This window comes from Nesoenas mayeri (genome assembly GCF_963082525.1).
Source record: "Nesoenas mayeri genome assembly, contig: SCAFFOLD_113, whole genome shotgun sequence".
Classification (NCBI taxonomy): Eukaryota; Metazoa; Chordata; class Aves; order Columbiformes; family Columbidae; genus Nesoenas; species Nesoenas mayeri.
This window is the reverse complement of record NW_027659944.1, coordinates 55,934-72,069: the sequence shown is the minus strand read 5'-3', so window position 1 is coordinate 72,069 and position 16,136 is coordinate 55,934. Positions and strand designations below refer to the sequence as shown.

Below are 16,136 nucleotides of genomic sequence, written 5' to 3'. Positions count from 1 at the left end.
GGACCCAGGTGTCCGGGAGGGACCCAGGTGTCCGGGAGGGACCCAGGAGTTTGGGGGGGACCCAGGAGTTCAGGGAGGGACTCAGGAGTGCTGAGAGGGACCCAGGCGTCCGGGAGGGACCCAGGCGTCCGGGAGGGACCCAGTAGTTCGGGAGGGACCCAGGAGTCCGGGAGGGGACCCAGGAGTTCGGGAGGGACCCAGGAGTTCGGGAGGGACCCAGGAGTTCGGGGGGGACCCAGGAGTGCGGGAGGGACCCAGGACTTCGGGAAGGGACCCAGGAGTTCGGGAGGGGACCCAAGAGTTCGGGAGGGGACCCAAGAGTTCGGGAGGGACCCAGGAGTTTGGGAGGGGACCCAGGAGTTCGGGGAGGGGACCCAGGCGTCTGGGAGGGACCCAGGCGTTCGGGAAGGGACCCAGGCGTTCGGGAAGGGACCCAGGAGTTCGAGGGGACCCAGGCGTCCTAGAACGGGTGCTCCCCTATGTACAGGGTGAGCTTCAATAGTGCAAGAGGGGGCGGGGCCTCCCCAGTGGGCGGGGCCTCTTCGGTGGGCGTGGCATCCTCAGTGGGCGTGGCCTCTTCGGTGGGCGGACCCGGAAGCTCAATTTCCAGCACCAGGTCCAAGGGCCCCGGAAGGGGGCGGATCAGCTCCAACAGCGAGCTCTGATTGGACAGTTCCTGCCGGGAGGGCGGAGTTAATGGAGGACACGCCCCCTCCCCACCCAGAGACTCCAAATCCCCCAGAGTCACCCCAAAAATTCCCCCCCATTAATTCCCCCCAATTAATTATCCCCATTTACCCCATAACCCCCAATTAATTACCCCAATAAACTCCCAATTACCCCAATTAATTACCACCAATTACTCCCGCACTCCTGGGTCCCTCCCTGAACTCCTGGGTCCCCCCAGAGCTCCTGGGTCCCTCCCGCACTCCTGGGTCCCTCCCGCACTCCTGGGTCCCTCCCGCACTCCTGGGTCCCCTCCCGAACTCCTGGGTCCCTCCCGAACTCCTGGGTCCCCTCCCGAACTCCTGGGTCCCTCCCGAACTCCTGGGTCCCTCCCGAACTCCTGGGTCCCCTCCCGAACTCCTGGGTCCCTCCCGAACTCCTGGGTCCCCTCCCGAACTCCTGGGTCCCTCCCGAACTCCTGGGTCCCCTCCCGAACTCCTGGGTCCCCTCCCGAACTCCTGGGTCCCTCCCGAACTCCTGGGTCCCTCCTGCACTCCTGGGTCCCTCCCCAAACTCCTGGGTCCCCCCACCCTCCTGTTTCCCCCCACCCTCCTGTGTCCCCCCGGACGCCTGGGTCCCTCCCGCACTCCTGGGTCCCTCCCGCACTCCTGGGTCCCTCCCGCACTCCTGGGTCCCTCCCAGAACTCCTGGGTCCCTCCCATACTCCTGTTTCCCCCCACCCTCCTGTGTCTCCCCGGACGCCTGGGTCCCTCCCGAACTCCTGGGTCCCTCCCGCACTCCTGGGTCCCTCCCGAACTCCTGTGTCTCTCCCGAACTCCTGGGTCCCCCCGAACTCCTGGGTCCCTCCCACCCTCCTGTGTCCCCCCGAACTCCTGGGTCCCCCCCGGACGCCGGGGTCCCTCACCCGCAGGCGGAAGGCCCCGGGGGGTGCCCCGCGCAGGGCGGGGGGGGGTCCCCCCTTTGGGTGCCGCAGCTGGAACAGCCCCCGGGGGACGTCGGGGACGTGGGGGAGGGACACGGAGCGGAACAGCAGCCAGCGGGGGAGGGGCCGGCAGCACGGGGCCCCCGCGGGACACACACACGTCCTGGGGGGGGAGGGGAGGGGTGGTATGGGGGGACCCGAACGCCTGGGTCCCCTCCCGAACGCCTGGGTCCCCTCCCGAACGCCTGGGTCCCTCCTGAACGCCTGGGTCCCTCCCCGAACGCCTGGGTCCCCCTCCCGAACTCCTGGGTCCCTCCCAAACTCCTTGGTCCCCCCAACCTTTGGGTCACCCCGAACCCCTGGGTCCATCCCGAACGCCTGGGTCCCTCTCAATGTCATGGGTCCCCCCCGGACGCCTGGGTCCCTCCCGAACTCCTGGGTCCCTCCCGAACTCCTGGGTCCCTCCCGAACTCTTGGGTCCCTCCCCAAACTTTTGGGTCCCCTCCCGGACGCCTGGGTCCCTCCCCAAACTTTTGGGTCCCTCCCGAACTCCTGGGTCCCTCCCGGACTCCTGGGTCCCTCCCGAACTCCGGGGTCCCCTCCCGAACGCCTGGGTCCCTCCCCAAACTTTTGGGTCCCTCCCGAACTCCTGGGTCCCTCCCGGACTCCTGGGTCCCTCCCGAACTCCGGGGTCCCCTCCCGAACGCCTGGGTCCCTCCCCAAACTTTTGGGTCCCTCCCGAACTCCTGGGTCCCTCCCGGACTCCTGGGTCCCTCCCGAACTCCAGGGTCCCTCCTGAACTCCTGGGTCCCCCCCCGAATGCCTCGGTCCCTCCCGGACGCCTGGGTCCCTCCCAGAACTCCTGGGTCCCCCCGAACACCTGGGTCCCTCCCAAATGCCTGGGTCCCTCTCCAAACTTTTGGGTCCCCCCTGAACTCCTGGGTCCCTCCCAAACTCCTGGGTCCACCCCCGAACTCCTGGGTCCCTCCCGGACGCCTGGGTCCCCCGTACCCGTTGCGGCGGGGGTGGGGCTGGTAGGGGGCGGGGCAGGGGGGGTCGCGGGGCTCGCAGCGGTGCCCCCCGTGGGTGTTGAGGCAGCGCTGGGTCCCCGAGCACCCGTGGGTGCCCTCGGCGCATTCGTCACGGTCTGCGGGGGATGCGGGGTGAGGGACCCAGGCGTCCGGGCCCCACAAGTGCCACGTGGACGCCCATAGATGCCCCATAAGCCACATAGACCCATAGATACCCCATAACCCACATAGACCCCATAGATCCCATAGACACCCCATAGACCCCATAGACCCCCATAACCCCCACAGACCCCATAGATACCCCATAGCTCCCCATAGACCCCATAGACACCCCATAACCCCCATAGATCCCATAGATACCCCATAACCCACATAGACTCCATAGACCCCCCATAGACCCCCATTGACCCCATAGACACCCCATAATCCCCATAGACCCCATAGACACCCCATAGACCCCCCATAGATCCCATAGACACCCCATAGACCCCATAGACACCCCATAACCCCCATAGATCCCATAGATACCTCATGGCTCCCCATAGACACCCCATAGACCCCCCCATAGCCCCATAGCTCCCCATAACTACCCATAACCCCATAGCTCCCCATAGCCCCATAACCCCATAGCTCCCCATAGCCCCATTACCCCATAGCTCCCCATAATCCCATAGCTCCCCATAGACCCCCATAGACTCCATAGACCCCCCATAGCTCCCCATATCTCCATAGCCCCATAGCTCCCCATAACCCCCATAGCCCCATAGCTCCCCATAGCCCCATAGTCCCATAGCTCCCCATAACTCCCCATAACCCCATAGCTCCCCATAACCCCATAGCTCCCCATAGCCCCATAACCCCATAGCTCCCCATAGCCCCATAACCCCATAGCTCCCCATAGCTCCCCATAACTACCCATAACCCCATACCTCCCCATAGCCCCATAACCCCATAGCTCCCCATAGCCCCATTACCCCATAGCTCCCCATAATCCCATAGCTCCCCATAGACCCCCATAGACTCCATAGACACCCCATAGCTCCCCATAGCCCCATAGCTCCCCATAACCCCCATAGCTCCCCATATCCCCATAGTCCCATAGCTCCCCATAACTCCCCATAGCCCCAGAGCTCCCCATAGCCCCATAGTCCCATAGCTCCCCATAACTCCCCATAACCCCATAGCTCCCCATAGCCCCATAGCTCCCCATAACCCCCATAGCTCCCCATATCCCCATAGTCCCATAGCTCCCCATAACTCCCCATAGCCCCATAGCTCCCCATAGCTCCCCATAACTCCCCATAACCCCATAGCTCCCCATAGCCCCATAGCTCCCCATAACCCCCATAGCTCCCCATATCCCCATAGTCCCATAGCTCCCCATAACTCCCCATAACCCCATAGCTCCCCATAGCCTCCCATAGCTCCCCATAGCCCCCCATGTCCCACCCCTGCAGTGGGGCCCGTCCGCCCCATAACCGGGGGGGCAGGTGCAGGAGAAGCTCCCGGGGCTGTTGACGCAGCGATGGCGACAGACGGACAGGACGGAGCACTCGTCCACGTCTGACGGACAGACGGACAGTGAGGGGGACCCAGGAGTGCCCCAGGGACCCAGGAGTCCGGGAGGGGACCCGGGAGTTCGGGAGGGACCCAGGAGTTCTGGGAGGGACCCAGGAGTTCGGGAGGGACCCAGGAGTTCGGGAGGGACCCGGGAGTTCGGGAGGACCCCGGAGTTCAGGGGGGACCCAGGAGTTCAGGAGGGACCCAGGAGTTCGGGAGGGACCCAGGAGTTCTGGGAAGGGACCCAGGAGTTCGGGAAGGGACCCAGGTGTTCGGGATGGACCCAGGAGTTCTGGGAGGGGATCCAGGAGTTCAGGGGGGACCCAGGAGTTCGGGGAGGGACCCAGGAGTTCGGGAAGGGACCCAGGAGTTCGGGATGGACCCAGGAGTTCGGGAGGGACCCAGGAGTTCAGGAGGGGGGTTACAGGCCTATGGGGGCTGTGGGGCAGGGGGCGGGGCTGAGGGACAGGGGGCGGGGCTATGGGGCAGGGGGGCGTGTCCCACTGTCACATGACCAGCCGTCAGGCAGCAGGCGGACGCCAGGGCAGCAGCAGCCCCCCATGATGGGGGTGGGGCTATGGGGCGGGGGGCGGGGCTATGGGGCAGGGGGCGTGGCTATGGGGCAGGGGGCGTGTCCCACCGTCACATGACCGTCCGTCGGGCAGCAGGCGGAAGCCGGGGCGGCAGCGGCAGCGGAAGGAGCCGAAGGTGTTGAGGCAGAGCTGGGAGCAGCGGGCGCCCATGGAGCACTCGTCCACGTCTGCAACGGACCCCAGGCGATCGGGGGACCCAGGAGTGCCCCGGGGACCCAGGAGTGCCCCAGGGACCCAGGCGTTCGGGGGACCCAGGAGTGCCCCAGGGACCCAGGAGTGCCCCAGGGACCCAGGCGTTCGGGGGACCCAGGAGTGCCCCAGGGACCCAGGCAGTTGGGGCACCCAGGAGTTCATGGGGACCCAGGAGTGCCCCAGGGACCCAGGCGTTCGGGGGACCCAGGAGTGCCCCGGGGACCCAGGAGTGCCCCAGGGACCCAGGCGATCGGGGGACCCAGGAGTGCCCCGGGGACCCAGGAGTGCCCCAGGGACCCAGGCGATCGGGGGACCCAGGAGTGCCCCAGGGACCCAGGAGTGCCCCAGGGACCCAGGCAGTTGGGGGACCCAGGAGTTCATGGGGACCCAGGAGTGCCCCAAGGATCCAGGTGTTCGGGGGACCCAGGAGTGCCTCGGGGACCCAGGAGTGCCCCAGGGACCCAGGCGTTCGGGGGACCCAGGAGTGCCCCAGGGACCCAGGCAGTTGGGGCACCCAGGAGTTCATGGGGACCCAGGAGTGCCCCAGGGACCCAGGCATTTGGGGGACCCAGGAGTGCCCCAGGGAACCAGGAGTGCCCCAGGGACCCAGGCGTTCGGAGAGAGGACCCAGGAGTTCGGGAGGGACCCAGGAGTTCAGGAGGGGACCCAGGTGTCCGGGAGGGACCCAGGAGTGCCCCAGGGACCCAGGCGTCCGGGAGGGACCCAGGAGTGCGGGGAGGGACCCAGGAGTACCCCAGGGACCCAAGAATTCGGGAAGCGACCCAGGAGTGCCCCAGGGACCCAGGCGTTCGGGGAGAGGACCCAGGAGTTTGGGAGGGACCCAGGAGTTCAGGAGGGGACCCAGGAGTTCGGGAGGGACCCAGGAGTTCGGGAGGGCCCCAGGAGTGCCCCAGGGACCCAGGAATTCGGGAGGGGACCCAGGAGTTCGGGAGGGAACCCAGGAGTTCGGGAGGGGACCCAGGAGTTCAGGAGGGACCCAGGAGTTCAGGAGGGACCCAGGAGTTCAGGAGGGGGCCCAGGTGCTCGGGAGGGACCCAGGCGTCCGGGAGGGACCCAGGCGTCCGGGAGGGACCCCGGCGTACCCCCGCAGGAGCGCCCGTCGGGCTGCAGCCGGAACCCCGCGTGGCAGCGGCAGGAAAAGGCCCCCGGGGAGTTGGCGCAGCCGTGTTGGCACCAGCGGAACCGGCACTCGTCCTCGTCTGCCCCACGGAGACCCATAGCGACCCATAGGACACATAGGGACACATAGGGATACATAGGGATACGTTAGTGACCCATAGAGACCCATGGGGACACATAGGGACACGTTAGAGACCCATAGAGACCCATAGGACACATAGGGACACATAGGGATACATAGGGATACGTTAGTGACCCATAGCGACCCATAGGACACATAGGGACACATAGGGATACATAGGGATACGTTAGTGACCCATAGAGACCCATGGGGACACAGAGGGACACGTTAGAGACCCATAGAGACCCATAGGACACATAGGGACACATAGGGATACATAGGGATACGTTAGTGACCCATAGAGACCCATGGGGACACAGAGGGACACGTTAGAGACCCATAGGACACATAGGGACACATAGGGATACATAGGGATACATAGGGATACGTTAGTGACCCATAGAGACCCATGGAGACACATAGGGACACCTTAGAGACCCATAGAGACCCATAGGACACATAGGGACACATATAGGGATACGTTAGTGACCCATAAAGACTCATGGGGACACATAGGGACACGTTAGAGACCCATAGCGACCCATAGGACACATAGGGACACATAGGGATACATAGGGATACGTTAGTGACCCATAGAGACCCATGGGGACACATAGGGACACGTTAGAGACCCATAGAGACCCATAGGACACATAGGGACACATAGGGATACATAGGGATACGTTAGTGACCCATAGAGACCCATGGGGACACATAGGGACACGTTAGAGACCCATAGAGACCCATAGGACACATAGGGACACATAGGGATACATAGGGATACGTTAGTGACCCATAGAGACCCATGGGGACACATAGGGACACGTTAGAGACCCATAGCGACCCATAGGACACATAGGGACACAGATAGGGATACGTTAGTGACCCATAAAGACTCATGGGGACACATAGGGACACGTTAGAGACCCATAGCGACCCATAGGACACATAGGGACACATAGGGATACATAGGGATACGTTAGTGACCCATAGCGACCCATGGGGACACATAGGGACACGTTAGAGACCCATAGAGACCCATAGGACACATAGGGACACATAGGGATACATAGGGATACGTTAGTGACCCATAGAGACCCATGGAGACACATAGGGACACGTTAGAGACCCATAGCGACCCATAGGACACATAGGGACACATATAGGGATACGTTAGTGACCCATAAAGACTCATGGGGACACATAGGGACACGTTAGAGACCCATAGCGACCCATAGGACACATAGGGACACATAGGGATACATAGGGATACGTTAGTGACCCATAGAGACCCATGGGGACACATAGGGACCCGTTAGAGACCCATAGGGACACATAGGGATACATAGGGATACGTTAGTGACCCATAGAGACCCATGGGGACACATAGGGACACGTTAGAGACCCATAGAGACCCATAGGACACATAGGGACACATAGAGATACATAGGGATACGTTAGTGACCCATAGAGACCCATGGGGACACATAGGGACACATAGGGATACATAGGGATACGTTAGTGACCCATAGAGACCCATGGAGACACATAGGGACACGTTAGAGACCCATAGAGACCCATAGGACACATAGGGACACATAGGGATACATAGGGATACGTTAGTGACCCATAGAGACCCATGGGGACACATAGGGACACGTTAGAGACCCATAGGACACATAGGGACACATAGGGATACATAGGGATACGTTAGTGACCCATAGAGACCCATGGGGACACATAGGGACACGTTAGAGACCCACAGGGACGCATTAGAGACCCATAGGGACACATAGAGACCCATAGGCCCCTCCCCCCTCGAGGCCCCTCCCCCATCCAAGCCCCTCCCCCACAAGCCCCTCCCCCCACTCCCTCAAGACCCCTCCCCCACCCCCTCCAAGCCCCTCCCCCCATCAAGGCCCCTCCCCCCGCCTAGGGCCCCGCCCCCAGGCCCCTACCCCCTCTAGGCCCCTCCCCCCAAGCCCCTCCCCCCCCCCAGACCCCCCTGCCGCCCCCCCCAGGCCCCTCCCCCCCAAGCCCCTCCCCTCCAAGCCACTCCCCTCCTCCATCCCCCTCCCCCACCCCCTCCAAGCCCCTCCCCCCCAGGCCCCTCCCCCCAAGCGCCCCCCCCAAGCCACTCCCCTCCTTCATCCCCCTCCCCCATCCCCTCCAAGCCCCTCCCCCCCAGGCCCCTCCCCCATCCCCTCCAAACCCCTCCCCCTCTCCAGGCCCCGCCCCCTAAGCCCCTCCCCCCTCCAGGCCCCTCCTGCCTCCAGGCCCCTCCCCCCCTCCAGTTCCCTCCCCTCTAGCCCCTCCCCCCCAAGCCACTCCCCCCCTCCCCCATCCCCTCCAAGCCCCTCCCCCCCTCCAGGCCCCTCCCCTCCAAGCCCCCCCACAAGGCCCCTCCCCCCTTCCCACCCAAGCCCCTCCCCCCCTCCAGGCCACTCCCTGCTCCCCCTGCCCCTCCCCCTCACCAGGCCCCGCCCCCAAGCACCTCCCCCCTCCAGGCCCCGCCCTCCAAGCCCCTCCCCCCTCCAGGCCCCTCTCCCACCTCAGGTCCCTCCCCCCCAAGCCCCTCCCCCCCCCAAGCCACTCCCCCCCTCCATCCCCCTCCCCCATCCCCTCAAGACCCTCCCCTCCAGGCCCCTCCCCTATCCCCTCCAAGCCCCTCCCCTCCAAGCCACTCCCCCTCTCCAGGCCCCGCCCCCCCCTCCAGGCCCCTCCCCCCTCCAGGTCCCTCCCCCCCCAGCCCCTCCCCCCCAAGCCACTCCTCCCCTCCATCCCCCTCCCCCATCCCCTCCAAGCCCCTCCCCCCCAGGCCCCTCCCCCATTCCCTCCAAACCCCACCCCCCCTCCAGGCCCCGCCCCCCAAGCACCTCCCCCCTCCAGGCCCCTCCCCCCTCCAGGTCCCTCCCCCCCCAGCCCCTCCACCCCAAGCCACTCCTCCCCTCCATCTCCCTCCCCCATCCCCTCCAAGCCCCTCCCCCTCTCCAGGCCCCGCCCCCCAAGCCCCGCCCCCCCTCCAGGCCCCGCCCCCTCACCCACACACTCTGTCCGGATGAGGCGGTACCCGGGGGGGCAGTGGCACCGGAACCCCCCCCGCGCTGTTCACACAGTCCTGGCTGGGCCGGCAGGGGGAGGGGCCGGGACCCGCCGCACTCGTCCACGTCTGGGGGGACCCAGGAGTTCGGGGGGGACCCAGGAGTTCGGGGGAGGGGACCCAGGAGTTCGGGGGACAAAGGAGTTCGGGGGGACAAAGGAGTTCGGGGGACTCAGGACTTCGGGGGACCCAGGAGTTCGGGGGACTCAGGAGCTCGGGGGGGACCCAGGAGTTCGGGGGGGGACCCAGGAGTTCGGGGGACCCAGGAGTTCGAGGGGGACCCAGGAGTTCGGGAGGGACCCAGGAGTTTAAGGGACCCAGGAGTTCAAGGGGACCCAGGAGTTCGGAAGGGACCCAGGAGTTCGGGGGACCCAGGAGTTCGAGGGGGACCCAGGAGTTCGAGAGGGACCCAGGAGTTCGGGAGGGACCCAGGAGTTCGGGGGGGGACCCAGGAGTTCGGAGGGGACCCAGGAGTTCAGGGGGGACCCAGGACCACTCCAAACCCCACCCTGTAGGCCCCTCCCCTCCTTAAACCCCGCCCCTCATTCTTAACCCCACCCATTCCTAACCCCACCCATTCATTAACCCCGCCCCTCCTTATTGGCCCCGCCCATCCATTAACCCCGCCCCTTTAAAGCCACGCCCATCCAAAGGCCCCTCCCATCCACCAACCCCGCCCCTTTAAGCCCGCCCTTCACATAACCCCGCCCACATAAGCCCCCGCCCCTTCCCTCAAGCCCATCCCTAAGCCCCGCCCTCTCTGAACCCCGCCCCCTCCCATAGCCCCGCCCATCGTTAACTCCACCCCATCCCTTAACCCCGCCTCCTCCAAGCCACGCCCCCTCGGCCCCGCCCCTCCATGCCGCCGCCCACCACAGGCCCCGCCTCTTATCCACCACCCCTTCCATTAACCCTGTCCCCCCTAACCCCGCCCATTTAAGCCCCGCCCCCTTTATCACCCTCAGTATTAGCCCCACCCATCCCTTAACCCCGCCCCTTCAAGCCCCGCCCCATCCCCCCTTGTTAGCCCCCCCATAGGGACCCAGGTGTCCGGGACCCCAACCCCTCCTTGTTCCCCCCCACATAGGGACTCCCAACCCCCCTTGTTAACCCCCCATAGGGACCCAGGCGTCTGGGACCCCAACCCCCTTTGTTAGCGCCCCATAGGGGACCCAGGCGTCCGGGACCCCAACCCCCTTTGTTAGCGCCCCATAGGGACCCAGGCGTCCGGGACCCCATCCCCCCTTGTTAGCCCCCCATAGGGACCCAGGCGTCCAGGACCCCCAACCCCCCTTGTTAGCCCCTCCATAGGGACCCAGGCGTCCGGGACCCCAACTCCCCTTGTTCTCCCCCCTCATAGGGACCCCCAACCCCCCTTGTTAGCCCCCCATAGGGACCAGGCGTCCGGGACCCCAACCCCCCTTGTTAGCCCCCCATAGGGACCCAGGCGTCCGAGACCCCAACCCCCCTTGTTCCCCCCCGCATAGGGACCCAGGCGTCCGGGACCCCAACCCCCCTTGTTAACCCCCCATAAGGACCCAGGTGTCCGGGCCCCCCAACCCCCCTTGTTCCCCCCCCACATAGGGACCCCCAACCCCCCTTGTCAGCCCCCCATAGGGACCCAGGCGTCCTGGACCCCAACCCCCCTTGTCAGCCCCCCCATAGGGACCCAGGCGTCCGGGACCCCCCAACCCCATTAGGGACCCCCCCCATAGGGACCCAGGCGTCCGGGACCCCAACTCCTCTTGTTCCCCCCCCCGCATAGGGACTCCCCAACCCCCCTTGTTAACCCCCCATAGGGACCCAGGCATCCGGGACCCCAACCCCCCCCTTGTTAGCCCCCCATAGGGACCCAGGCATCCGGGACCCCATCCCCCCCTTGTTAGCCCCCCATAGGGACCCAGGCGTCCGGGACCCCCCAACCCCATTAGGAACCCTCCCATAGGGACCCAGGTGTCCGGGACCCCAGCCCCCCTTGTTAGCCCCCCATAGGGACCCAGGTGTCCGGGACCCCAACCCCCCTTGTTAGCACCCCCTCATAGGGACCCCCAACCCCCCTTGTTAGCCCCCCATAGGGACCCAGGCATCCGGGACCCCAACCCCCCTTGTTCCCCCCCCCCATAGGGACCCCCAACCCCCCTTGTTAACCCCCCATAGGGACCCAGGCGTCCGGGACCCCCCAACCCCATTAGGGACCCCCTCCATAGGGACCCAGGCGTCCGGGCCCCCCACCCCCCCCCTTGTTCCCCCCCCCCATAGGTACCCAATGCCCCGCCCCTCACCCTGACACCCCCCATTGGGGGCGGGTTCATATCCGGGCGGGCAGTTCCCCGCGGGGGGGCGTGTCCAGGCGGCGGAGGGGGCGGGGCCAGCGGCGGGGTGGGCGGGGCCGGGGGGCGGGGGCCGGGCTGTGGGCGGGGCTGAGCAGCGCGGCCGAGCGGGGGAGGCACAGGTACCCCCCGAAATGGTTGAGGCAGCGCAGGCGCCCCCCTGCAGGCCGGGAGGGGCCCCGCAGCCGCGCACTCGTCCACGTCTATGGGGGGGGATGGGGGACGGTGAGGACCCAGGCGTCCGGGACCTCCAACCCCCCCCCTTGTTAGCCCCCCATAGGGACCCAGGCGTCCCAGGCGTCCGGGACCTCCAACCCCCCCTTGTTAGCCCCCCATAGGGACCCAGGCGTCCGGGACCTCCAACTCCCCCCTTGTTAGCCCCCCATAGGGACCCAGGCGTCCGGGAGTCCCAACCCCATTAGGGACCCCCCCCATAGGGACCCAGGCGTCCGGGACCCCCAACCATCCCCCAGCACCTCCCCATAGGGACCCAGGCGTCCGGGACCCCCAACCCCATTACGGACCCCACCATAGGGACCCAGGCGTCCGGGAGTCCCCAACTATCCCCAGAGCCCCCTATAGGGACCCAGGCGTCCGGGACCCCAAACCCCATTAGGGACCCCTGCATAGGGACCCAGGCGTCCGGGACACCCCCCAATAAGTGAACCAGGAGTCCGGGAACCCCTATAGGGAACCCAGGCGTCCGGGAACTCCCATAGGGGACCCAGGAGTCCAGGAACCCCCATGGGGACCCAGGCATCCGGGACATCCTCCCATAAGGGACCCAGGCATCCGGGAGTCCCAAACTCCATTAGGGACCCCCCCATAGGGACCCAGGCGTCCGGGACCTCCAACCCCCCTTGTTAGCCCCCCATAGGGACCCAGGCGTCCGGGAGTCCCAAACCCCATTAGGGACCCCACCATAGGGACCCAGGCGTCCAGGAGTCCCAACCCCATTAGGGACCCCCCCCATAGGGACCCAGGCGTCCGGGACCCCCAACCATCCCCCAGCACCTCCCCATAGGGACCCATGCGTCCGGGAGTCCTCAACTATCCCCCAGTCCCCTGCATAGGGACCCAGGCGTCCGGGAGTCTCAACCTGATTAGGGACCCCCACATGGGGACCCAGGCGTCCGGGACCCCCAACCCCATTAGAGACCCCACCATAGGGACCCAGGCGTCCGGGAGTCCCAAACCCCATTAGGGACCCCCCCATAGGGACCCAGGCGTCCGGGACCCCAACACCCCTTGTTATCCCCCCATAGGGACCCAGGCGTCCGGGAGCCCACCAACCCCATTAGGGATCCCCCAGCCTCCCATAGGGACCCAGGCGTCCGGGCCGCCCCTCCCCCACCTTTGCAGTGCTCAGTCTCGGGGTCCCACTCGTACCCATCGCTGCACTCCTGGAGGGGGAAGGGGGGTCACCCAGGGGACCCAGGCGTCCGGGGACCCCCATAAGGGACCCAGGAGTTCGGGAAACCCCATTAGGGACCCAGGCGTCCGGGGACCCCCATAAGGGACCCAGGCGTCCAGGGACCCTCATAGTGGACCCAGGCGTTCAGGACCCCCCCAACCCCCCACCTGGCGACCCCTCCCCCCCATAGTGGACCCAGGCGTCCAGGACACCCCATAAGGGACCCAGGCGTCCGGGGACCCTCATAGTGGACCCAGGAGTTTGGGACCCCCCCACCCCCCAACTTGGTGACTCCTCCCCCTCATAGTGGACCCAGGAGTTCGGGATCCCCCAACCCCCTACCTGGGGACCCCTCCCCCCCATAGTGGACCCAGGCGTCCGGGACACCCCATAAGGGACCCAGGCGTTCGGGACCCCCCCCAACTCCCACCTGGGGACCCCTCCCCCTCATAGTGGACCCAGGCGTCCGGGACACCCCATAAGGGACCCAGGCGTTCGGGGCCCTCCCAACCCCCACTTGGGGACCCCTCCCCCCCACAGTGGACCCAGGCGTCCGGGGAACCCCATAAGGGACCCAGGCGTTCGGGACCCCCCCCAACCCCCCACCTGGGGACCCCTCCCCCCCATAGTGGACCCAGGCGTCCGAGACATCCCATAGTGGACCCAGGCGTTCGGGACACCCCATAAGGGACCCAGGAGTTCGGGACCCCCCCCCCAACTCCCACCTGTGGACCCCTCCTCCCCATAGTGGACCCAGGAGTTCGGGGACCCCCATAAGGGACCCAGGAGTTCGGGATCCCCCAACTCCCCACCTGTGGACCCCTCCCCCCCATAGTGGACCCAGGCGTCTGGGGAACCCCATAAGGGACCCAGGCGTTCGGGACCCCCCCCCAACACCCACCTGGGGACCCCCTCCCCCCCATAGTGGACCCAGGCGTCCGGGACATCCCATAGTGGACCCAGGCGTTCGGGACACCCCATAAGGGACCCAGGCGTTCGGGACCCCCCCCAACTCCCACCTGGGGACCCCTCCCCCTCATAGTGGACCCAGGCGTCCGGGACACCCATAAGGGACCCAGGCGTTCGGGACCCCCCCCAACTCCCACCTGGGGACCCCTCCCCCCCAGAGTGGACCCAGGCGTCCGGGACATCCCATAGTGGACCCAGGCGTTCGGGACACCCCATAAGGGACCCAGGCGTTCGGGACCCTCCCAACCCCCACTTGGGGACCCCTCCCCCCCACAGTGGACCCAGGCGTCCGGGGAACCCCATAAGGGACCCAGGCGTTCGGGACCCCCCCCAACCCCCCACCTGGGGACCCCTCCCCCCCATAGTGGACCCAGGCGTCCGGGACATCCCATAGTGGACCCAGGCGTCCGGGACACCCCATAAGGGACCCAGGCGTTCGGGACCCCCCCCAACTCCCACCTGGGGACCCCTCCTCCCCATAGTGGACCCAGGCGTCCGGGACACCCCATAAGGGACCCAGGCGTTCGGGACCCCCCCCAACTCCCACCTGGGGACCCCTCCCCCCCAGAGTGGACCCAGGCGTCCGGGACATCCCATAGTGGACCCAGGCGTTCGGGACACCCCATAAGGGACCCAGGCGTTCGGGACCCTCCCAACCCCCACTTGGGGACCCCTCCCCCCCACAGTGGACCCAGGCGTCCGGGGAACCCCATAAGGGACCCAGGCGTTCGGGACCCCCCCCCAACCCCCCACCTGGGGACCCCTCCCCCCCATAGTGGGCCCAGGCGTCCGGGACATCCCATAGTGGACCCAGGCGTCCGGGACACCCCATAAGGGACCCAGGCGTTCGGGACCCCCCCCAACTCCCACCTGGGGACCCCTCCTCCCCATAGTGGACCCAGGAGTTCGGGGACCCCCATAAGGGACCCAGGAGTTCGGGACCCCCCAACTCCCCACCTGTGGACCCCTCCCCCCCATAGTGGACCCAGGCGTCCGGGGAACCCCATAAGGGACCCGGGCGTTCGGGACCCTCCCAACTCCCCACCTGGGGACCCCTCCCCCCCATAGTGGACCCAGGCGTCCGGGCCGCCCCTCCCCCTCACCGTGTATTCCTCGGGCTCCTCCAGGTCCGGGGGGGGCGGCGGCCGCGAGGAGCAGGAGGGGGAGGGGCAGGAAGCACCAGGGTCCCATGGTCCTGGGGGGGGGGGGAGGGGAGGGTCACCCGGACGCCTGGGTCCCCCTATTTCCCTCCCCCGAACGCCTGGGTCCCCCCATTTCCCTCTCCCGGACGCCTGGGTCCTTCTTTCCCCGAACTCCTGGGTCCCCCCATTTCCCTCCCCCGGACGCCTGGGTCCCCCCATTTCCCTCTCCCGGACGCCTGGGTCCTTCTTTGCCCGAACTCCTGGGTCCCCCCATTTCCTCTCTCGGACGCCTGGGTCCCCCTATTTCCCTTCCCCGAACGCCTGGGTCCTTCTTTCCCCGAACGCCTGGGTCCCCCCCCATGTCCCTCTCCCGGACGCCTGGGTCCCCTCATTTCCCTCTCCCGGACGCCTGGGTCCTTCTTTGCCCGAACTCCTGGGTCCCCCCATTTCCCTCTCTCGGACGCCTGGGTCCCCCTATTTCCCTTCCCCGAACGCCTGGGTCCTTCTTTCCCCGAACGCCTGGGTCCCCCCCATGTCCCTCTCCCGGACGCCTGGGTCCCCTCATTTCCCTCTCCCGAACGCCTGGGTCCTTTCCTCGAACGCCTGGGTCCCCCCCATTTCCCTCCCTCGAACGCCTGGGTCCCCTCATTTCCCTCTCCCGAACGCCTGGGTCCTTTCCCCGAACGCCTGGGTCCCCCCAGAACGAGGGACCCCCCCCCCCATAAAGGAGATGGGAGGGGGGGGGTCCCTCGGGGACCCAGGCGTCCGGGTAGGGGGAGGGGCAGCTCAGGCCAACGTGGACCAGGAAGGGGGAGGGGCGGGACTCCAAAAAGGGACCCAGGCGTTCGGGGAGGGGGTAGAGAGTGGGGGGGGGAGGGGTTGGAGGGGGGGGGGACCCAGGCGTCCGAGGACCCACCCCCCCCTACCCCCCCCCA

The 16,136-nt window shown here is 66.7% G+C and overlaps 1 protein-coding gene across 1 annotated transcript; it reads right to left on the bottom strand.

The window, feature by feature from the left end:
• Window positions 1-460: 460 nt before the first annotated feature.
• On the bottom strand, window positions 461-15,250 carry LOC308052655 (EGF-containing fibulin-like extracellular matrix protein 2; the record flags this gene model as incomplete). The annotated part of the gene is given in 15 exon segments (XM_080364713.1): window positions 461-676; window positions 1,592-1,772; window positions 2,621-2,756; window positions 4,090-4,203; window positions 4,841-4,960; window positions 6,089-6,205; window positions 9,288-9,351; window positions 9,353-9,391; window positions 9,393-9,415; window positions 11,629-11,692; window positions 11,694-11,828; window positions 11,830-11,879; window positions 13,031-13,079; window positions 15,163-15,195; window positions 15,197-15,250. Coding segments are annotated over 15 exon segments (1,395 nt in total).
• Window positions 15,251-16,136: the final 886 nt, after the last annotated feature.